Here is a 23,622-nt window from a genome sequence, read left to right as displayed (position 1 = left end):
CTGTCCCTTGTCAAAACCGTCACCAGCATTCGCATTTGATCGGTGACAGTGAATGTTATTTGTTTTTACTGTTATCAATTAAAAAAGTTAAATAAAAACATACTGAGTAAAAGTAGGTGGATATAATGTTGTCAAACTAAGCGCGTTGCCTCCTACCAGTTTAGATGAGCTGATCTCGAGGAAAACAAGCCCCATTGAAAGCAAATGCGCTTTGTCGAGACGAAATAAGCCAGGTAACGTACGAAAATTATGCAATTGTAAAATCTCTTCACCTATTGGGAACGGATGTGTTTAATAGGCTGCAAGAGAAATCACCACACCAGTCTGCTCTGGTTGCTGATGAATTCAGCGACATTTTCACATGTTTAACGTTGGTTTTCCTGTGGAGGTGGATCAAACTGGGTACTGTTTCGAGACAAAAAAACACCAGAACAGCCCTTTCGTAAGTCCAGTTCAGTATTCCGAATTGTCTTTAGGTGGCAGATGGAAAGAGTGCATTTCAACTTTCAATTCGTGAAGCTTCAAACAATTATGGTTTCCAGTCTGATGGTATATAAGTATACAGTCAAACCCCTTTGATCCGGACGCCCGGAAGTTGCGTCTCTAATCGGAACAACAAATTGGTTTATTCGAACATTGCAGGTCGAGGCCGATTCCTCACTTCCAAAATGTTTGTCCTCCAATGTCAGGGAAAATTTCAAGTGGAAGCCCAATTTTTTCTAATAAAAGTCGCGATCACAAATTTTAAAACGGGTGCTGCCGGCTTTCAACCTCTGGCGAAAAATTATCCAGTGACGACGGAGCCGGAGAGCCATTCAAAGAACTGCTTCGAATCAAAGTCCAGGAAATGCAGTTGTTGCACCAAGTCTATCTTCTTATTAGAGTCCCATGTAAATTCCTGTGTAAGTGTCCATCTTTTTCCTTATCAAATGATTCTATTAATTGCAGCACATTGAAGCAAAGGAAGAAAACTTTTTTCTAGTTTTTTCGCTTATATTCTTTATTCCCTCAATCTTCGCCTGAAGAATGAGGCGCTGAATATTGTAGCGTTTTCCACGCAGTATAAGTCCGAAGTGTTTTCCTTTTGTTACCATTTTCGAAAAGTTCTCGTTCCGCCAGATCAGCTCTTCGTTTCTCACAGGATCGACCAAGATACTTTCGACATACGACATTTCAAAGGCCCTTTAATTAAAATTATGTACTGTACAAATAACGAAAATCCGAATTTTCTCTTGCAATAATTAGTTGGGATTACAGAGGTTATACTGTAGTTAATTGCAACTTGATTTCCAGTTAGCAAAATGAAGAACGAGACGCTGGACGACGACTCGGATATCTACACGTTCATCTGCAAGCTGCGCCAAGAAAAGCTCTTCATTAAAAGCGAAAAACTCGACATTCAAGAGCTGAACGAGCTGATCCGAGCCAAAACCCAAACAGTCATCAAGGCGTCTTGGCTGACCAACAAGCAGAAGTTGTTGCTGTTTGAGCGACGAGTCTCCAGCCAGAACTGTCGGCGTTTTGACTTTGTTCGCAACTCCGAGTTTGTTGAGGCGAAGAATACTTTGGGGTTCCAGGTTTGGTTTTTTTTCTGGCGCTCAATGCCCTAAAAATTGCTGAGGTTTTGTTGTAGAACTCCGTGAAAATTTCCAATCTGCTTCACATCCTGCGCTCCCAGCCCAAGCAGCTGGCAAACTGGCTCATTACAGGCGAAGCTGTTAAGGATGACGCTGTCCAACACCCGTTGCTTCTGCAAAGCTTGCTCAATGGCCTCTATGGCGGGTGTGTGTTTGCCGACGACACCAAACTGTTACTAACTTTGCTGTTTGAGCTGGCAAAAAAGCAGCTTCTGAAGAGCGACAACCCGCGAAGGTAGTGTTCATTGCACACCCTTGGAATGGGAATAATTTGATTTCTTTTGCAGGATAATCAAGCAAAGATCCTGTTCCTTCAGGCATCTGTACTTCCTGTTCCATGAAATCTACCAGCCGGCCAAGTTCTTCCTCAGCGCTGCCCTGGAGATGCCCATTTTGGAGCTGTTGTCCTTTTCGGATTATTTCCTGGACATCGACCATGATAAGACTATAATGAGGCAAGCGCAGCCCTACTACCAATAAACTGCCCCGTGACAACTGTGTGTTTTGCAGATTCAGACAGGATGAGAATCTGAAAGTTTACAAAGACGCTGTCGAGTATCGCAACGATGTTGCGTCTAAACTGGCGCAGTTTACTAACAGCTTCGTCCAGTCGCTCCTGGAAAATGTTTGCAGCTTTCCCAGGGCTTTGGCCTGGATAGCATTCCATATCTACAAGATGATTGAGAATAATTATTGTGCTAAAGAGGTAACTGGAACTGCCACAAGCTTGGTTTGGTTAATAAAAAAAAAACTAAATATTGATAGGCCAACTCAATAATCACCGAATTGCTGTTCACCCTCTTCATTTGCCCGGTGATTGTCGATCCGGAACAGTACGGAATCGCCAATGCAGTCACCAGCGAAATGGTGCGGCACAATCTGATCCAGGTGGGGAAAATCATGCAGATTCTGGCGCTGTACAAGTTCGAGGGCATCGACAAGAAGTACCTGGATATCTTCGAAAATGTCGACAAAAACAGCATGAGCAACTTTGTGGAATTGCTCTTTTTCGACATGGATTCGAGCGATCCGCCAGTGGACACCAGCCCTGAGGTTGTGCGCGACATCATGCTGTTCACTGAAGAGGAGTTGAACAACTTGGTAACCTATTTTTGTTGTGTAGTTGATTGCGGCTTGATTTCAACTGTTTTCAGGTGTATTTTTTGCAAAAAGTCCAAATGATCAGAGTGCAGAACGACAACTTTGAAAAAAACCCTTCTCTGAGCGTTTCCATTGAAGAGCACCTGTCTTCGCTTGCCATTTCCAGGGAAAACTCGCCTCAAACATCGCGACCAAACGGCGATTTGAGCGAGTTCAGCCCGGCGAAGAAACCGCCGTTTTTCTCCTTAGGATCTTTAGGTAAGTCGATGCAAGCGAATCAGACTGTTGCAAGTTATTTCAATCTGCTGGTACGTCTTTTTTCATTCATTAAAAACGTGCAATTTTCAATTGAGCGCAAGCAGCAATTTTAAATTCGCACACCATATAGAAGAAAAAAGGTGAAACATTCACTGAAATTTCAAGTATTTCTACTTTTGAGCACCAGAACATGATCAGTTGGGAGAACGCTCTCACTTAAAAATTTGCAATTTTCAATACGGATTCGGTATCAAGTTGAAATTCAATACTTTATACTATTGATACTATTAAACACAGTTGAGGGCCAATAATATGAAACACTAATTAAAATGGAAGAAAGGATATTTTTCCAAGCGACAAATAATTTTTTGATTTATCAAAAGCATAAAAATGCGAATTATTATCGCAAGATAATTTCAAAAAAGTTTTTTTCTGGCCTGGAGCTTTTTTGCATTGCATCCTTTGAGTCAAATATGCATAGAACTCCTCAGAAACCCCCTCTATAAATGTTTTTACGTCACCTTAAACTTTATATACGGGGTGCAAAAATTCTAAATGCATAATTCTGAGCCGATTTTATGAGAAAATGTTAATATGAACGTGGGGTTCAAAATGCTTATGATTCAGCTCTTCTTTATATATAAAATATGGTTTACAGTTTATTAAAGTTTAAGCAAAGAGTACTTTAAGGAAGCACTTTTGACCCCATGTTCATATCAATTTTATCAAATATTTTTCTCATAAACTCCGCTCAAGAATACGCCCTTAAAACATTTGTAATTGAAAGTAAGTATTTCTATTTTTGAGAACCTTGCTAGTTATGGGCCCAACATCCACTTAAAGCTCTCAAGCTCTCACTTAAAAATGTGCAATTTTCAGTGCGGGTTCGGCATCAACTTGATATGAAACACTAATTTAAATGGGAATAAATCTGATGTAAAGCCTTGTTAAGAATCAGCACTTCCCTAAATTGTGCGCTTTCTTTGGAAAATGCAATTCGCAGCCCAAAGCAGCTAGCAACTTGCAGGTCACACTTCTCAAATTGCGCTCAAATCGCACTACTACTACATTCGAATGTTTCCAAGCCTGTGAACATTAAAGTTTCTGTGCTGGACTTCAAGGTTGTTATTTTTTCTTACCTTAAAAGGCAGATTTGTTGCGGGAAATAACAAATGAGAAAAATGCCCTGAAGCAAGTAGAGGAACAAGAAATAGAAAAACTGACGAAAAACAGGCAGTTTAGTCGCAAAATTAATAGAAGTAGACTTGAAATACTTATTTGTTTTTATTTGATTAAGTCCCGTAATCAGCTGCCTGGCCACAAATTCAAAGTAACCTAGGCGAATGAACTAAGGGATGTTAAGAAACAAGGCTGTAAAAAAACTAATAGAACGAGGCCGAAAATATCAAATCCGATAATAAAATCTGGCAAAATTTTGCGGTCCTACAAGAATAACTACATTAAGCAGTAATTTATAGCAGTCCCTATGTAAACATTATATCACACCATAATAAATGTATTTGCAGGCACGCAAAAAGCTGGTCAATCAACCAATCGGCGCTCCCCAGACAGTGAGGAGAAATCGGCAAAAAACTTTGTAATCGTTTTCCCGATCGATGGAGTAAGCACTGAGCCAGTGGGGCTTTTGCCGGAAGACAAAGTGATCGATCTGAGCGTGCCGTTGAAGAGCGATAGCGGCGTTTTTGTGGCCGTTTCCGATATGGAACTCGGCAAGGAAAACATCTTGGATACCAACGGAACGTCTAATAGCAACGACCTGAAGGACGGTTACTCTGGATATGCCGATGAAGGGTCCATAGGTGGGTTTTTGGGGATTGTTTTTGGATTTGCTGCAACTGTGGATTGTCTAGGCAACACCTCCGATAATCTGGAGGCTATTTCGGAGGCAGCCAGTAATCATTCGGTGGCCAGCAGCCTGGAGCTAGAGAATGAGGATCAGAACGACAATCTGTCCGACATGGTGTCTGCCAATGTTTCCGGGCGAGGCACTCCCAATATCAGCGGAAGAGACACACCGAGCAGCCAGGTGAGTTGTGGTTGACCGACTGAAAAAATCTTCTCTTGTCTGATAGAAGTGAAAACTTTAGCAAGCGGCGCAAGGCACAAAGTTAATTATCTATATCAAATTTCTTGACGGATTCTTCGGTGCTTATCCAAGTTTCTGATAAAATCAATACAGTTCAACGTTGTCGTTGTGAACAGTGTCATCGCGGTCCAAAGCGTGTGCACGTAGACTTTGAGAATTTAATGAAAATTTTGATATGCCTTTTATATTGGAAATAAAATGTCTTAGTCAACGCTTGCACCTTACCGAGAACGTAACTGGACAGTCTCATTCAACAACCACAAAAAAGTGCTAAGCGCGTCTCAAGAAGTGTTTACTTCAAAAATCTGAAAAACGACTGTTTGTGCTTGGCAGGTAAACGAAAACGACGACCGTCCACACACAGACAATCAGCGCGCGGAAGACCATGTGGATGCAGGGGCGCAGCCCCAGCAGCAGCAGCAACAGCCGCCCAACATATCGCGGCAACGCCGCTCGGAAATCGACGACAAATTCTGCAAGTTCGAAATCAAACGGCTGCTCGAAGGTGATGAGACTGTTTCGATTATTTCCGAGACCTGGAGCACGGACGTACTGGCTTCGGACAACGAAACCATTGGGGAAAGTGAGTCCAGGCTGGAGCGCCAGCAGCACTTGCACTTAGTGGATCAGGCGATTCAAGAGGTGGACATATCGGAGACGCAAAGCGAAAGCGCCTGGTCCACTGATGTGATGGCTTCTGATACCGAGCGGCTCATTGATGTGGATAATGATGACACGGCTAGTGTGGCTCAGTCGGACGATACCAACAGTGTGGCCCGCTCAGATGATACTCGCTCAGAAACAGACGAAGTCGCAAGCGCGCGCCGCCTGAGCTCCTGCTCCGGCTCTTATGGGGGGATACTCATGAACACCTCAACCGCTTGCACGAACTTCGTTACTGTTAGGTAGGTTTTTGGACAATTTCAACTTTTTTGCTTGTAAACCTAGCGTTTGTTGCAGCGTAAACAGCCCCAGCTATGTGCCGGCAGGCAACAACGTGTTGGTATCGCAATCAAGTGCGACCGGAATAAACGTGAAGTCGCTGCGCGACTCCAACTTTGTAACCATTAACCAGAACTACGTGAGCAGTGCATCTTTCCAGGAGTTCAAGAAACGCGACGGCCGCTTGAACGGGAAAATCAACACGGAAGTCGACCGCAATGCCAACAATGTCTTCAAGCCGATTGCCCAGCACGGAGTAGCGCAGAGCACTCAAACCACGGTTTCGTTCAGCAGCGTCACGACAAATTCCGTAGGCGGGGCCGCCAATAAACAGGTATTTTTCGTTGGAGTTTTTCCGTGGGCGTTTTGTGTTATTTTGTCTGTTTAATGTAGGGAAATCAGAAATCCGCCGACAACAATCAGATGCCCGGCCCGAGCGGCTTCAACGGCAAGGACTTTGAGGGCGAGCCGTCGATCAAAAACTCCATCATGAAGAAATACGGCGATCGCCCCACAGAAATTCTTCTGAGCAATTGCAGCCTCAACTCAAGGTAATCCGGGGTTCCTCACTTTGCAGTGGTGATGGGATTCTCGTTTATTGAAAGTGTGCCTGCTCTTTTCGTTCAGCGCACTATAAAGAGTCGTCTCCAAGAGAAAATATGTAGAATAGAAGAGCGGTAGAAACTGTGTTGTAATCCTGCTAATTTTGAAGGAATTAACCGTTGAAAATAGCATTGCGATAGATCAAGAGTTAGAAGTGCATATTTCACTTTCCTTTTAAGAATTCGTCAAAAATCGGGCAGAATTTTATTTTCAAGGAAATTAACAGAGAGTTGTAGGTATGAGTCCAGCTACTTTTGAAGTAACGAAGATTTGAAAATACGCTTGCAATGTTGCAATACTTGGAATCGCATTTCTGACTCTACAAAATATACAGGCGAAAATTCGAAGGCCGCCTCCGGTGGTTGTTAGTAATATTGTAGACTACAACAAAATAAAAAACTGAACAGTAAAGAATTAAAATTCAATGCCGCATTACTGAATAATAACCAGATGAAGTTCAATGTAGAAACCCCAGAAGAATATAGAGATTTGACAATAAACAACAATAAATACTAAATGAAGAAAAGCAAGAATGACATTCTTATGAAAATAAACAACGAAGACCGTTCTGAGTAATGCTTAAAAATTTTCACCCCTCGTGTACCACTGAAGAGCTATTACAGGAGTTGAAAGAAAAAGGCTGTAAAGCAATCAGTGTTATAAACAAACTAAAGAGAATCTCGAGGAACCAGAAGACAGAATATATCAAGTTGCCATTATTTATAGCAACTTTTGAAAATACTGAAGACGTCAAAAAAGTATTTGAAGTACAATATCTAGCGAACTCGAAAATTATTGTGGAATCACTCAAAACAGCCCAGTGCCAAAGATTTGTACACGCAAAAATATTGCAATAGAGTACCAGTGTGTGTCAAGTGTGCTGGGAATCATCCTACTGCGTCATGTACTAAACTCAAAATTCCTCCAGCTAAGTGCTCCAACTGCGGTGAAGCGCACCCAGCTAACTACCGAGCATGTACTGTTGCCAAAGCATTACAACGGAGGAGAGATCACGATAAAAGGCGATCGCTGAAAAATGCAGCAATAAATGCTGGCCCCCTAAGCATAGAGAAGACGAACATAATTAATTCCCTTTTCTATGCTGAAACTGCTAGGAAAAACAAAAATGCGCAACCCGCTTAACAAGATCGAAAACAGCTAATTGAAAGAAACTCTGTGCAAGACATGATGCATCGCCAATGATGGATACGCTGGATAGTATCAATGAGAGACTCAACATTTTGGAGGCAAAAGCAACGGGAGCTATTCCAAAAACAAATAAATAATGAATACCAAAGAATTAAGAATTGTTACCTAGAACGCTAATGGTATAATTAAATAGTAAAAAAGCTGAACTAGAAGTATTGCTACATAGTCAACACATTGATGTCTGCTTAGTCTCAGAAACAGATCTCACCAATCAATCATTTGTTAAAATACACGGTTATAAATGCGATCATTCCATCCATCCCGACAACCAAGCGCCAAGGGACGAAGTGCCATTTTCATCAAAGAGTCTATTAATTATCATGAAGAACTTCCAATCCAACAGGTGAGTACACAACTAACTACAGTAGTAATAAAAACTACATAACAAAATTTTAAAGTTGGGGCCATTTATATACCACCGAGATATAATCTTAAAATAGACGATTATTCGTTTATATTAAGATACATGGGTGAAAGATTCATACTAAGAGGAGGCTTTAATGCCAAGCACGTAGATTGGGGCGCAAGAATAACAAATACAAAAGGAAAAGCGTTAAGTGAAGCTATTAGAAATATGAGCGGTAACTTTCATTCCACGGGAAAGCCAAGTTATTGGCCGGCGGATAGGACCAAAAATCTCGGATTTATTGGACTTTTTTATCTCCAGAAAAGTATCATCGAATTACATCGAAATTAATGACTGCTTTGACCTTGAATCCGACCATTCAGCAGCAGTCATGACTATGAGTGAGAAAATCATTAAAAGGGAAGCCAAGCCAACACTCAACAAGCTGACCTACAAGAGGAAATCACGTTGAACGTAAGATTGAAAACAGCCGAACAACACGACATAGAAGACGATGGCAACAAACACGTCATCCTAGCGATAAGACATCATTAAATAGACAAATTCAAAAGCTAGAACGTGAAATTTACAAATTAAAACAGAATTCTCAGAAATTCCTTTATTACAAATTTATCAGTAGGTAACGAAGTTGAATATTCCTTGTGGAAGGTTACAAAGAAAGTTAGAAAAGCAGTTGTGTCAATACCGCCTATTAGAAAGGGACTAAGCGATTGGGCTCGTGATGATCAACAAAAAGCGGATCTATTTGCTGAATATCTGGCAGGCGTATTTGTACCAAACCACATACAATACAACCAACACAATAACCGACCGATTGCAGACAATATTTCGTCCTCCAATTCGATCCACATGATTGCTCCTGTTACTTCGAAAGATGTAGCAGAAGAAATTAATAATAATCTCAGCCCAAAAAGGCTCCTGGGTTTGATTTAATTACAGGACAAATCCTGAAACAACTGCCAAAAAAGGTGATACTGATGTTAACACATCTATTTAACGCCTCAATCAGGATTAAACATGTACCGGCAATGTGGAAAATAGCTGAAGTCATCATGGTCCCCAAGCCTGGTAAACCTCAACACGATGTTAAGTCGACAGACCAATTTCCCTCTTGCCAATAATATCAAAGCTTTTTGAAAAACTGTTGCTGAAAAGACATAAACAAATATTAGAGAAACAAAAGTTAATCCCCGATCATCAATGTGGATTCCGATCAAACCACTCTATAATTGATCAAGTGGACCGAATAACTGATGTAATAGAGAAGTCACTAGAAGAAAAGATGGTCTGTGCAGTACTATTCCTCGACGTATCGCAGGCGTTCGACAAAGTATGGCATGACGGGCTAGTCTACGAACTAGGTAAAATTTTACCCCAACCATACGTGAAAGTTACAATAATAGCAACATATGCGGATGAGATGGGATTAATGTCAACTGACACAAATCTCACTCACTCAAGGCTGTACCTCACAGAAACTACAGAAGTGGAAAATCAAACTTAACGAAACTAAATCGACCTATGTTAACTTTACCAACCAAAATTTAACAGATCCCGCAGTAATAAATATTAATGGATCCGCTGTCCCATATGCAAATACGGCGAAATACTTTGGTATGACTTTGGACACTAAATTAAGATGGAACGAACATGTCAGAAAGAAAGTAAAATAGTTGAAAATTAAAATTGCGCAATATATGTAGATGGCTGATTGGCAGGCATTCCAAGATGACTTTGTATAACAAACTTTTAATGTATAAACAAATTATTAAACCTACATGGCTTTACGGTATTCAGCTATGGGGATGCACAAAAAGCACACACATAAAAAAGATTCAAACGGTCCAAAATAAGGCATTACGTGAAATAGCCAATGCCCCATGGTTCGTCAGAAACAATGATATTCACAGAGACCTTGGAATCCTGACTGTTGAACAGGCAATCAAACGGTATGCAAAGAAACACCAAGCTAGACTACAACTACATCCGAATGCAGAAGCCCGCCAGCTGCTAGATGATCAGAATTTATACCGCAGATTGAAGAGAACGAAGCCCTTTGAATTGATATAGCGTTTTAAGCGCAGAGCATGGTGTGCGTGTAAATATTGTCAATCTTCTGTGAGGCTAAAACTTGGAAAGTCAATGGACTGACTTAGTTAACTACCCTAATTTTAAGATTACAGAGAAAAACTGATGGTTGGTCATGCTTGACTAGTTTTAGTAAATAATATTAAATAAAAAATAAAAATAAAAAATTGCGGTAAATTCCCGGAAATTTTTGCTAATAGAGCTGCTAGGCTTAGTAAGAAGCAAAATTTAAAAATAACGAGAAAAGCCAAGAAAATATTTCCAAAAACTAATTTTCAAAGGGTGAAGCTTCTTAAAAACAGTGCGACAGTCTCACTTTTGAACAGCAAAACTCAGTTTTTGATTGCAAGGAAAATAAATCAAAACAGCCACAAATCGCACTTTAGTCATCAATCCACAGAACTCGACTGAAGCGCTAAATTGAGAATTCTTTTTGGGGTTCATTTTGAGCTTTTCCAATCAAGTTAGAACTTGATTTACTTAACATCAGCTAGACTTTTCACCAAAGAGACTATTGGACTTTATGACTTAAAAAATACGCTTTTCCTTTAAAATTCGCAGTTTCAAGCCACTGGAGTTTCACCTTTAAAATCTAAAGTCGGTAAACTGGGCGTTGAAAAAGAGCAATTTGTTGTCGGTTTCTTTTCCTTCACGGCATGAAGATTTTAGCAAATTGAAAATGCATGCAATGAATGAATGAACTGGAGGAAATAAGCAAGAATCCAGCCTGATAACCGCGGTTTTTAGGCGTATTTTGCGGTAAATTTCCGGAAATTTTTACTTATAGAACTGGCAGGCTTAGTACAAAGAAAAATTTAAAAATAACGAGAAAAACCAAGAATATATTCCCAAAACTAATTTTCAAAGGGTTAAGCTTCTTAAAAACGGTGGGACAGTCTCTCTTTTGAACAGCAAAACTCAGTTTTTGATCGCAAGAAAAACCAATCAAAACAGCAGCAGACCGCCTTTTAGTCATTTATCCACAGAACTCGACTGAAGCGCTGAATTGAGAATTTTTTTGGGGCTCATCAAAAATCGGTAAAATGAAACCTTTTACAAACTCCGTTTGCAGCTTCACAGCACTGAAGATTTGAAAAGGTGTGCACTATTGATAAATTTAGTGGCGCTTTTTTTACCTTTTTTTGAACAATTTTTAAACGTTCTGGAACAATGTGACATAAAAAGTAGAGTGGAAGTTCGCAGACCTAAAACGATATGATTTCAGCTCAAGCGGCAGTTCAAGCAACAGCTTTGAGAACAACAAGGTTTCCTCAACCAACGACAATTCCGAGCAGTGGGAGCCGAAGCCCTGGTTGACCAGCTCCGGAAGTAGCTTGAACGTCACTTTGACTCCTTCGGAAAGCACCAGCGAGCTGTCGGTTTTAAGCGTAAACAGCCACTTGACTGCCAGCGTGGTTAATCCAGCGGTTCGGAAAACCACCATGGTGCTGAACCGCAGCTTGAAACCTTCCGCTTCCACTGGCGCCATTCCGAAGAGCATCAGCTTCGATATGAGCGTCAACAAGGGGCTGGATGATGATTCGAGGTGGGCAGTTTCCAAAACTTGAAAAAAGTTAATAATTTTGGCAATTTTAGCAGATCAAAGCGAGGCGGTTTTTTCGGGCGGCTGAGAAAAGGGTTCGGCTACAAGAAGCGCTCGTTTAGGAACCAGGAAGACCTGCGGAATGGGGATGAGGATTTCTTGGTGAAACAGGCCATTGGAGATTCCCCAATTAGGCTGAACAACAGTGCCTCAGGTAAAAACCAATGTTGAAAAAGCATAAAAAATCCACCACGGGAGTTGTAGTCGGATTGTAGACTTTGAGGTATTAAAAACAGCTTCTATTTTCTAGCAATACTCAAAACGTGAAGTGAATATAAAAGTTGAATTTGAACTTGAAAAACTAAGCACATTTTCTTCTTCTTCCTGATGTCCAACTTTCATACCACCTCTTGGTTATCTTCACTTTCTGATGTTAATGCGGCATCATCTGCATAACACAATAGCTTTAAAGATTTGTGGGCAATTCGGTATCCTACTCCTCTCGTTTAACATCCTTGATAATCTCGTTCCTTATTATATTGAAAATTGTGGGGCTTAAACTGTCATCCTGCCGTATTCCTGTTTTTAAATGTACTTCTTGTGTTGGTTTCTGGTTAACTTTGGTTTGCGTTTTGCCGTTCCTTTTCAGATCTCTTATTATGCGGATATATCTGTTATCTAAGCCATGGAGGTGTAGCATATTTTCGATGTCGGTTAGCCTTACTTTATCAAATGCTTGTTTTAGGTCAACCATGCACATAAATACTGGCTTGTCGTGTTCAATCCCTTTGTCTGCTAATTGTCTCAATATAAATATTGCGTCTATGGTGGATCTGTTTTGGCGGAAACCCTGCTGTTCTTCGCATATTCCTAATTTTTGTTCGATTCTTTGGGCCAATTTTGTTGTGAATATTTTGAGCGCAGTAAGTTTATTCCCCTGTAGTTCTTTGGTTGTTTTTTGTCGCCCTTTTTAAATATTGGGATTGTTATGCTGGTACGCCATTCTTCTGGGATCGTTTCTTCTTGAATTATTTTATTAAAAAGTTTTGTTAATTCTTTAGTAGCATTCTCCCCTCCGTATTTTATAATTTCACTACTGATGCTATCTACACCTGGGGTTTTCCCGTTTTTCAGTTCGCCTATGATTTTCGTTACTTCCTCTATCGTTACTTCTATTTGGGATGTATTTATGGGTTGACTCGTGTCGTGTCGGTTATATTCTGGGACTATCTCGGTTTGCGACTGGTTGTTGTATGTTTCTTGAAAGTATGTGACCCATTCTTCTGGGTTGATATTGTTTACTTGTATCTCCTCATTTACTGGTTTTTTCCTGTTTCTCAACATTTTCCACACCTTCTTTTGCCCTCTATATAAGTCATGCTACATATCCGTTGAGAAGTTTTCCCAGTATTTTTCCTTCAGTTCTTTGATTTCTTGATTAACTTTATTTCTTACTATTCTGTATTACTCGTGCTTTTCTGGGGATTTCGTATTTCTGTATCTAATGTAGGCTTTTTGTTTCTCGTTTGCCAGCTGTTTAGCTTCTTCTGTAAACCACGGTTTACTGTTTCTTCTTCCATTGATGTTAACGTTCCTCACTCCTATCGCCTCTACTGCACTTAATTTTATGTCAGATTCAATTTTTTCCCAGGCTTGGTTCACTTTATCCTGTTCATCGATGTGGTTGTTAGAGATTTTTTGTCTCAGTCTCTTCTGCTATAAAGTTGTTGTTCTTTGATTTTTAAAGGCTTCGATGTTATATTTTGATATGTATTCGTCTGGTTTGTTTTTTTTTGTATGCTTTATTTTTGGCGGTATTCACATAATGTTAATCCATGTTCTGTTGTGGCATTTGCAGAAGTCAATACTCTTACGTCCAGGATCTCTGTAGGATGTATGTTGCGGTTTGTGATTATAAAATCGATAAAGATTTTTGTGATTAAAATACGTATTATTGCTACGCAATTCTAGTGATGCGCATGTTGTTAATAGCATTTCACCATTGTTATTTATTACGTTTTCATTGAATCTCTGCACTACTCTTTGAATGGGTACATTCGATTCTAGAGTTGAAATCTCCCAAGAGGAATATCTTTTCTTTGCTGGGTATTTTGTTCACAGTGTCTTGGAGTTTTTCGAAAAAGTTTTCTCTTATCTCTCTTCTCTTATTGATATCGGGTGCATACGCGCTAACAATATGTAGTTTGTCTTTTTCAAGACTAAAAGTTATCTTTAGCAGTGTATCGTCGATATAATGTACATCTTCGACTGAGTTCTCAAGTTTCTTATGTACCAATACTCCTACTCCAGATTGTGCTCGTTCATGTTTTGCTTTTCCGCTGAAGAACAATATGTAGTTATTATAGTTGACATTTCCTTTACATTTATTTTTTGTTTCTGCTAGTGAGCGTATATCAACTCGGTGTTTCTCCAGTGCCATCAGTATCTCGTGATCCTTCTTATTCCATGACGTTATGCTCTAAGTGGCTAGACGTATTATATTTTTAGCTTTCTAATCTCGTTTCCGTTTTCTCGCCGTGTCGCCTTCCCGGGGTATCCGTTCTTTTTCCGAGGCTTTTCAAGCAGTACTAGGAGCATTCATTCTTTTTTATGGTGGGTAGGTTGTTAACCCGTTCCACCAACCCTCCTCTTTGATCCGGGTTTGGGACCGGCTACGTCGGTCATAGGGCTACTCAGTTCACCACACTCTCAACGTAGGCAGAGTAGGAACATTTTAATTTACTAAATTCAAGTTAGTTTTTCTCAACCGCTAGTTGCAATCAAAGGACTCAACATTGTTATACACCGAACTATTTTCCCGCTTTTGGCTCAAATTTTGTTTAAAAATCTTCTCTGCTTAGCCCCTTTATTTCCTCTCTACGCGTAAACGATGCAGATCATTTTTGTGGCTTAAAATCCAGAAAATGCTAAATTGGCGTTAGAAAGCCCCTTAATTGTACTTCTTGTTGATTGAGGTTGATTTCTTCTCCTTCCTCCATTATCGTCCATTTTAAATATGCCACTAGATTCTTTTGAACTGTTTTGCGTTCGATAATGAAAAAATGAGCTGACTTCCTAAAAAATATATTCTGCAATGCTTGCTTTTTTATTGGCTAAACTGCTTAAAGTGCGTTTGCTTCAAGTTATAAAACCAAATACTTTAAATACCTTAATTATTTGTTTGAGTTGAGGCTGGTTGTCAGCCTTTTTATTATGCGTTTACAGCCTCATTTAAGTATTTTACGCCGCTGCCTTTGAACACTGAATTATTTTGAAGTTTTTGCTCCAATTTCCTTTAAAAATCTCCAATTGCCAAAATTTAGCACGACTTACAGTGAATGAAATTGGGTCTTTCTTCTCTATTTATACGAAATCATTTACTTGCAGATAGCTCAGATGATATTCTGGCCAAGTACCGCAAACCTTCAGCGGAAAGCAGCCCGGTGAAGGAGAACGGCCACTCGAAAAAATCGAGCAAAGTGCTTAAAAGCGACAATCTCAACCAGGAAGCGAACTCGTTCACCGATGTGAAGAAAAAGCTGCGCTTGGTGCTGGGGAACACTTCGGAAATTCCGTATTTTATCAAGGTTTGATTGTAGTCCTGCCGGAATTTTTTGTTGTTTGAACTAGTGGCATTGCAGCAGAATCCCTGCAGCATGAAGATCAAGCTCGAAACGATTCTGAGGCTGGAAATGGGCAAAGCTCGGAAGCTACGCGAATGGAGCTCAGCCGCTCGCATAGCTGAGGCGTTGCGCTGCGTGCAGCTGCTCGACGAACGCCACTGTCTCAAGCTCATCCAGTCGCTACGCGCCGATTTGAGGCTGCGCGCTACGTACCTGCGCTATCTGGTCAGCAGCAAACAGGAGCTGCTTTTCACGGAAATGTACCTCAATACGTACGTATTGTTCAGTACTCAAATGTACGATTCTTTGAATGCGAATGAAATTCTAGTCTGCAAGATCAAATCAAACACGATCGCATCCAATGCGAGTTCTACTTTGCATCGGTGTGCGTTCGCGAGTTCCTGAGCGAACAGGAGCCGCTGGTGATGGCCTTTTGCGATGAGTTTCGCCGTCTGAGTCTTGCCGATGAAAAGTGCGACTTTTTGCAGAATTTCTATCTGCGGCTATTTGAGATCATGAACGAGAACAAGCACTGGCAAGGTACATATTTCGCTTGAAACTTCCGGCGCTCTTTAAACCAGGTTTTTTCAGATGTGCTGCATAAGAGGGACTTTCTGGTCAAAGTCACTCTGGAAAGGTGCATAATGAGTCGCGTCTACTTCAACGCCATCTACCCGAATGGGGATGGGGACCGGGATAGAGACAGGTGGGATTACGCTTGAAAAACCTTATTGTTAACCGAATGAATGTGACAAATTCAACGTGTTTAAAAGTAGCCGACAAGTTTTTTTTAATCAATTACGTAGGTTTATCGACAATTTGTAAATTATAACTTTGTTAGAAGTTCAGTCTCAAAGTCGTTTTAATGACCTCTTTTTCTGCGTTCGCCGATATTACCACACGCAAAACACAAACAAAATATGCAAGTTATACAAACACCATGCAGTGAAAGTAGCTGTTTCAAGGTTGAGGAAGTTGAAGCCAACATTAACTTCCCACTCTAACTTCTGCTGGTGTACAGGACGCTGAATTTTCACTCACTGTTTCACTTTTTTATGCGTAAAAATTACGCTTTTCAAAAATGACAAACGTCAAAACGAGATATTTGAAAAATGACATTGACATCAAATTTGAAGTCGATGCTTTTTATGTGCTGTGAAACGTCAAATTTCTCGTTGTTGAGTGACAGTTAAGACTTGTCAGACTTGTTTATTTATTGGAGTTGATGATATCTATATGTTATAGGAATAATACTTACGCACTTTTCGATATGTTTCTATTTCTTTAGAGTCTCGCAAAAGTTGATTAGAACCAAACAAAACAAATCACAAACACCAATGTCAACAAAACAAGTGTCAAATGACTAGTTAACGTGTAGTTATAATTTAAGCCCCCAGGAGGCGTTTGAACTTGTGATATGGCGAATTCAAAATCATTCCCTTAAGTCATTTCTAAGAGGCGCTATTTTATTTTGACACTAATTTTGTTTTTCGGGCCCGTGGTGGGCCGCCGTCGTTCGAAAAATGACACTTTTCGCCCTTGTATCGAAAACTGCTATTAGAGTACAAGGGGGATTTTTTCAGGGTTTTACACGAACACATTGGGACACTGTCCAAAAGCCTGCGGCCCGAACACAAAGATCTGCTGATTCCTTCGGCCTTTTTGCGCGAAAGCCCCTGGCTGCCGGCGCAGGAGGCGCTCCGCGCCTTGGACGCAGCCCGAACTCCTCGCGACAAGTTGCGTTGCGTGTCGCGCTGCGCCAAGTGCTTGGTAGATCTCCTCGGACTGTCTGGATCTTGTGCAGCCGCCGATGATTTTACCCCAGTCCTGGTTTATGTGATAATTAAGGTAGTGGCATGAGTATGAAGGCAGTAATACGAATTAACCAATGGTTTTCCAGGTGAATCCAGTAGCTCTTCTATCAACGGTTCAGTTCGTCAACAGTTTCAACGCCGGGCAGATTCGCGGCGAAGATGAGTACTGGTGGACGCAGTTCTGTTCAGCTGTTGAGTACATTAAAACCATGGATTATTCCGATTGACCCCATTCGCAGTAGGGGTGAGTGTTCGTTTTGGAATTTTAGCTTTCTAGATGATCAAAAAGACAGTGTGTTTAGCTACTTGATTTGTGTTGTGTCGGAGTGCAGTTCCTAGCTAGATTTTCGGTTAATTTTGCGCAGCAATCTAGAATTTTGAAACGTGCACACTCTTAAGGAGAACGGAGACTTGCGGGTGTGTTCGGCGAACCCCCAGATGGAATTTATGTATTTTTATTAACTTAGAATAGAGCGCATATGAGTATATATTTTAAATAAAAAATGTGTACATTATAGTAAGTTACATGCATTAAACATGTTGCCTCGTTATGGAGTTCGCGGTTTAATAGTTGATCAGTTGCAGGGCGGCGTCGAGGCACCGCCATTTCGTTGGCAGGTACAGCGGCTCAAACACGTGGGGGAATGGGGTGTCTGCCCCCGTTACTCGACAAACCGGCGCTAGCAGGCTGAGGAAGCAATTTTCCTAATGTACATTGAAACCGTTTTAGTTCCCAGCTAGTTTCAGTGCATTTCAGTTTGGCCTGGGTAACTCAGTTAATTTTTAGGACTTGGCGCAGTGTTACGCAAATGATTTGGTGCGCTGGCACCCAAGGCACCGACGCAGTAACTCAGTTCCGTTGCTGGGAAAATGTTGATTACGGTTTTTACTTGTCTTTAGAATTATTTCAAGGGCCATTTATTAATAACATTTTTAAAATGTTTTCAACATTTCAGAATTTTTCAGTTTTAGCCAAGTTACTCTTTCTTGTAAATGATCAATTTTCCAAAGTTTTACTTCAAATCGCTGACAATCTTAAGGTATTTTCCGCGAAAAATTATGAAGTAAATTTGAATCCTTCGTCGCTTTGTAAAAAGTTTCGAAATCCTTTTCCAGCCTCGAATTTGGAGCAAAAACCAAATAATTTTCATAAAAAAACGAACAGAACAAGCGAAAGTTTATAACATATTATTTGGAAATCTCGTCATCTCCATACCTCTGAAGACTGTAGTTTGTTAAAAAAAAAGTGTTTTTTAGTTTTGACTGAATTTCTTTTGCTTTACTTTCTACTCAAAATCGACCTATTTTGTACATATTTATTTATTTAGAAAACTCTTGGAAACTGGGGTTTTATCACTTTTAGGTCATTATTTCTAAACAACACTGTCGCTAAACAGCAAAACCGCGTTTTCCTAACGTTTTACTGTAAAATACTGGCAAACTGAATCTTTTTTGCAAAAAAATTGAGAGGTCGATTTTACAAGAAAACTCGTCGACTTTTTTTGGACTCAGTTCTATTGCAGGGAAAATCTAGATGACTCTTTTAGTTGTTTGAGCAAAGTAGTAAAATGTTACTCAAAAAAAATACTAATGACCCTTTTTTAGATGTGAAAATTCCAGTCTCGTAAAGCTTTAATAAATCACTTATAACTCATGAACCGATGAGTTATGACTCGTTAACCCAGAGAGCGGCAACAACTCAATAGCGCAACTCAACACAGTGTTACCCAGGCCTAATTTCAGTGTTCACCTGTATGGTTGCTGCAATTTCCGCTCCAAATCCTGCAGTCAACGGGGCTTCGTGCGCGACCAGGACTCGTCCTGTTTTTCCGGCAGACTGCACTAAACTCGTTTAGTTTATCGCAGGATTTGCAATCGCGACTTACCTGGCATACAGTTTCAACGTCCCAGGGCAGGATGGAAACCAAGTCGATCACTTCAGCCGACACTTGATAGTCGCGCTTTAGCAAAGCGGCCACTTCTTTAAGCACGTGCACTTGCGTCCCCCAGCCAATCAGCGTCAAGTCGGACCCTAGGAATGCTCAAATTAGCCTCAGCTATTGAGCTGGTTATTGGAAACTCGTTTTTACCCTTAACCAGGACATCGGCTTTGCCGAGCGGCAGCTGATAGTCATTGAGCGGCACCTCTTCCACTGCAGCCCGGTAGAGGACTTTGGGCTCGAAGATGAGGCAGGGATCGGGATCGCGGATGCAACTCAACAGCAGCCCTTTGGCTTTGATCGGGCCTCTGGGGACTATCACCTAAGGTTTGTTGTGGAATTTCATTTTCTACCTACTTTTTGACGGGTATAGGGGTATGTTATCTCCGTAATGGTTAGTACTATCAAAAAAGTACCCACAGGGCAAGTTTTTTTCGATCACTAGTACAAGGGGGATCTTCGGAACTAGAGCAGTTACGAAGAAGGTCAAATGGATAGAAAATTGTAGTTTTGAATGTTCTACTGGAAGTAGAGCATTCGAAACTACAATTCTTTGTCCATTGGATTCTTCTTAACGGCTCTAGTTCCGAAGATCCCCCCTGTACTAGTGATCGAAAAAAACTCTGGTTTTTTTAGTGCGATAGAGTCCATTGTTTCCGATGGTGTTGAACTTTCGAAAAATAGTTTCATTTAAAAGTTGTTCACGCACAAAGTGCGCACATTTTAAAAATATTTTATATGATACAGTGCTCCCACAACAACAGATACCAACGAATCAACCGGTTTACCAAACGCCTCAACAGCATAGTACGGCGACTATTCACCCAACCAATAATGTATAGGCGGTCAATGAAACCTGCCTACAGCTAATGCCGCCGGAGTCAACAAACAACAAATGGCAATTAGTTAATTCAAAGAAGAGATTAAGAAGTCCGGAAGAAAACGTAAGTATCAGAGACGGACGAAAATGAGTGATTATTGGTTGGGGAGATTACCAAAGCATTGGTCGAAAACGCAGTTTCATACATACAAACCCAAACAAGAGAAAAGTGTCCGGGTTGTTTTGAAAAACGTTCATGCTTCTACTGATACAGAAGGAATTAAACAAAACATAGAACAATTAGGGCATGAAGTTGTCAGTGTTTGGAACGTTAAGCAGAATCGAACTAAAGAACCTCTGCCAATGTTCTTCGTGGACTTAAAGCAAAAAGAAGGCAACAAAGAAATATATAAGTTGAAACTATGAGCTCTAGAGTTATTGTCGAAGCACCGAGAACTACAAGAACCATTCCGCAAAGTACAAAGTGCCAACATTCTGGGCATACCAAGAATTTCTGTCAGAGAAATCCAAGGTGCGTTAAATGTGCAGAACAACATCCCACAAGCGAATGTGCAAAGACGGTAAAAGACAACTCAGTGAAATGTGTAAACTGTGCCGAGAACCATTCGGCCAACTGCAGGGGATGTTTGGTCCATAAACAACTGCAGCAGAAACTCTACCCAAAGATAAGAGAAATAATTACGCAATCTAAGCAAAACTCACCAAATAACAGTCAAACAATCCAGCCTGGCATCACATGCGCACAAGCAGTTACACTAGGCTAGAAAACATTTATTTTTTTTGCGCAAAAACTATGAATGTTACAAGATTTTGCAAAAAGCACAAAATTGTGAACAAATGATTAGTGCATCAACGAACAAAAAAATGAGTTGATTCCATCCACCAAATAAAAAGTTTTTATATCACGACACTCAAGAATTCACCGCTTGTCCAAAACGGCTGAATTCGATTGTTTCGTCAAACTATGAATCTTACATAAGAACACATTCACAGCGAGTTTCACCAAAATACATCGTACCATTTTCCCGGTATTTAAAAAAAGATAAATTTTTTGAAGAACTTTGACCATCAATAGCCGAGGAGCCAGACATTTTTTGTTAATAAAAGTTAGGTCAGATCGTCTTCTTTTGATTCAAAGAATATCGCAGTACCCTTTTGATCATGTGCTTACGGGACACCCTGTACAGGTACTTCCATTTGAAAAACAAAAGTAATATTGCGTTAAAAAGTTTTAGATTTCAGTCCACAATGTACAACGTATTGATATTTTGGTTCAATAGAATTCTTAACGGATCTGTGGTGATTGGAAAGACGTATTTTTTTGTATCTAACTGCTTTTTTATGCTTCTACAATGAATGAATTAAGAAAAATTTTACTAAAATGGCGATAATCTGCCAACGTCGCAAGTAAGAAAAAAACAATTTACGGTGCATATGCAGCGTTTCAAGCTGCATTCCATTAGTTAATGAAAAATGGGTAGTTCTGTTTAAAAAAATACACTTTGATCTTGCCTCGCTTTTCTGAGACACTCTATATCATATAAAGTATTTTTAAAATATGCGCACTTTGTGTGCCAACAACTTTTATATGAAACTATTTTTCGAAAGTTCAACCCCAACGGAAATAATGTACTCTCGCGCAATAAAAAACCACCCTGTATTAATTAATCATTCATTATTATGATCTTTATGCTGTGGCCGCCCCGTGCGTGTTGCTCGTCCCTGCCCTATCCGATACGCAACAATTACAATACAATTTTTTTATCAGCAGAACGTGGTTTCCCTGTAACTGGCGTTTCTTTGCACGACAAAGTGGCCTTAAACCAGCCCCCCACCTGTACTACTTTTTGATAGCACTGATAGGAGATGGACCCTACAAAAGTGTGGAAAACGGGTCACCCTAAAGTGGAGTTTTCTCACCTTTAGTCCGGGCGTGTGAGCGAAATACGCCTCGGGGCTTTGAGAATGGTACAACGCCCCATGGCCTACGGCCCCACAAGGCGCTCGCACTGTCAGCCTGCCGCAATCAAACAGACTTCCGCTCCGATACCGGTACTTAGCAGCCTCATTAACTAGCTATTACGGTGGATTAGTTTGAGGCCTTTTCACGTTCGTTCAAATACCTGATCGAAGGCAGGAAAAATGTAGTCGGCGAACTGGATTTCCGCTATGGAAGTGAGGCCTGCGGCCGCCGCCCCGATTCCGAAGCCCACGATGCCCTGCTCGCACAGCGGGGTGTTGAAAACGCGCTCTTTGCCGTACTTCTTCTGCAGGTCCAAAGTGCATCTGAAGACTCCTCCAAAGCCCACGTCTTCACCAAATACTATCGCCTTTGAATCGGTCCGCAGCGCCGAGTCTAAAGCATTGTTGATGGCTTGGAACATGTTCATCTTGGCCTTTTCACCTTGAAAAAATCGTGGCATCATAGAATCACTATGCCTGGACTAGTTGGTTAATCCTGCTTTTACCCGCAATGTTAACATTTTCATCAGGACTATACGCGAAGTGACTGAACCATCTTCTTTCCGCACATTTGCCGCACTTTTCAGCTATTTTTCTCGCACTGTTAAGGGCCATGTTTGGTTTCTTTGGAAAACTGACCTGCTCGGGTCACAATCGGCAATTAAATCTGTAAATCACTATTCATGCCTTAATGATTTTTAGAGAGGTATCAGAACCGCTTATCGTCGTTAAATAAACCAGTGAAAAATGTTGCGACATCCGCTGCTTATCGGGTGTTGTCTTCCAGTCAACAACTCCCTATGATGCGGCGTTTTGTGTAGTTTCCAAAATATTTTCCGTGTTATCGTTGCGATAACGATGGGGCAACAGCGGACGCGCACTTTTGCAAAGAAACGCTATTGTTTGCGTACTGGTGTAATTAGTGGAAATAACTACAGCGAGCTTCTGGTTTCTTCACCCTCCGAGCCCCAGTCGCTCACAATGGCTTGCAAAGGCGCCAAACTCTCCAAACTGTGATTGATTCTCAGCATCTCCATGTTGCACAAGTTCTCCGCCTCTAGCAGCTGCTGTTTGTATACGCTGCCGCTCAATTCCCTCTGGATCTTCGTCTGGCTCTTCAGGAAAGCCTCGGTTAGTTTTTCCAGGTGATGACAGTCTCCACTGCTCTTCAGTTGGGAGGCTGAAAGCCTCTGCTCCAGCTCAATGGTTTGCTTCACTTCCTCCCGCCACAGCTCCCGTTCTCTACTTATGGAGGATTTAAGAGTCTTCAACGAAGCGCTTAGAATGATCAGTCGCTCGCTTATTTCAGCGCATAGAGAGCTGCCTTGGACTTCTAGATCGTCCAGAAGCTTCCCGCAGCTAACTAGAAAGGTTTCCAGTTCTGGCATGTTTTGGAGAACAAAATCAGTGTCAATAGAAGAAGTGGAAAACGTCTTTGAGGAGTTTCCATGGCTTTTTGTCCAGGCTTGCTTGTTTTCCGCTTATTTCGAGTCTTTTGCGGGTGTTGATGGAGGTCGCACTTTGAATTATTGTCTACATTCGCAAATGTAGACAATAATTTAAAGAAATGCGAGGTTTTTAAGACAG

General features: G+C 40.8%; 2 protein-coding genes across 6 annotated transcripts; one reads left to right on the top strand and one right to left on the bottom strand.

The window, feature by feature from the left end:
* Positions 1-21: 21 nt before the first annotated feature.
* LOC109533537 (GTPase-activating protein and VPS9 domain-containing protein 1-like) lies at positions 22-17,843 on the top strand. 4 transcript variants are annotated; one of them, XM_048661712.1, is made up of 21 exons: positions 22-233; positions 299-442; positions 1,294-1,577; positions 1,634-1,872; positions 1,925-2,092; positions 2,148-2,343; positions 2,403-2,738; positions 2,792-2,996; positions 4,523-4,816; positions 4,868-5,043; positions 5,437-6,008; positions 6,064-6,379; positions 6,439-6,596; positions 11,538-11,858; positions 11,912-12,069; positions 15,243-15,442; positions 15,497-15,750; positions 15,807-16,018; positions 16,070-16,184; positions 17,062-17,326; positions 17,379-17,843. In XM_048661712.1, exons 3-21 carry the CDS (start codon positions 1,302-1,304, stop codon positions 17,517-17,519), a joined length of 4,602 nt encoding a protein of 1,533 aa, XP_048517669.1. In that variant the 5' UTR covers positions 22-233; positions 299-442; positions 1,294-1,301; the 3' UTR covers positions 17,520-17,843. The 4 variants fall into 4 exon arrangements, with proteins under 4 accessions (XP_048517669.1, XP_048517670.1, XP_048517667.1 ...); XM_048661713.1 differs by having other exon boundaries at positions 11,909-12,069; positions 15,500-15,750; XM_048661710.1 differs by having other exon boundaries at positions 11,909-12,069.
* On the bottom strand, positions 17,494-22,855 carry LOC109532983 (2-oxoisovalerate dehydrogenase subunit beta, mitochondrial). 2 transcript variants are annotated; one of them, XM_048661714.1, is made up of 7 exons: positions 22,542-22,855; positions 22,197-22,477; positions 21,994-22,149; positions 19,383-19,554; positions 19,179-19,324; positions 19,043-19,129; positions 17,762-17,997 (listed from the first exon to the last, which is right to left on the bottom strand). In XM_048661714.1, exons 1-7 carry the CDS (start codon positions 22,648-22,650, stop codon positions 17,857-17,859), a joined length of 1,092 nt encoding a protein of 363 aa, XP_048517671.1. In that variant the 5' UTR covers positions 22,651-22,855; the 3' UTR covers positions 17,762-17,856. The 2 variants fall into 2 exon arrangements, with proteins under 2 accessions (XP_048517672.1, XP_048517671.1); XM_048661715.1 differs by lacking the exons at positions 17,762-17,997; positions 19,043-19,129 and adding an exon at positions 17,494-17,565.
* Between the last annotated feature and the right edge of the window lie 767 nt (positions 22,856-23,622).

Source organism: Dendroctonus ponderosae, unplaced genomic scaffold, assembly GCF_020466585.1.
Source record: "Dendroctonus ponderosae isolate FM_Combo_2020 unplaced genomic scaffold, Dpon_F_20191213v2 Dpon_F_20191213_1, whole genome shotgun sequence".
In the NCBI taxonomy this organism is placed as follows: Eukaryota; Metazoa; Arthropoda; class Insecta; order Coleoptera; family Curculionidae; genus Dendroctonus; species Dendroctonus ponderosae.
Note: the sequence above shows the minus strand (reverse complement) of the source record. Positions and strands in the feature narration are given on the sequence as shown.

Bases quoted from the DNA above. Each gene is read 5' to 3' on its own strand.
- LOC109533537 (XM_048661711.1), top strand. From the start codon at position 1,302: ATGAAGAACGAGACGCTGGACGACGACTCGGATATCTACACGTTCATC. The intron at 1,873-1,924 runs GTAGTGTTCATT...TTTCTTTTGCAG, and splicing joins AAGAGCGACAACCCGCGAAG to GATAATCAAGCAAAGATCCT. The intron at 2,344-2,402 runs GTAACTGGAACT...AAATATTGATAG, and splicing joins ATAATTATTGTGCTAAAGAG to GCCAACTCAATAATCACCGA.
- LOC109532983 (XM_048661714.1), bottom strand. From the start codon at position 22,650: ATGGCCCTTAACAGTGCGAGAAAAATAGCTGAAAAGTGCGGCAAATGT. The intron at 19,325-19,382 runs GTAAAAACGAGT...GAGCATTCCTAG, and splicing joins AGCCGATGTCCTGGTTAAGG to GGTCCGACTTGACGCTGATT. The intron at 19,130-19,178 runs GTAAGTCGCGAT...AGTTTAGTGCAG, and splicing joins ACGTTGAAACTGTATGCCAG to TCTGCCGGAAAAACAGGACG.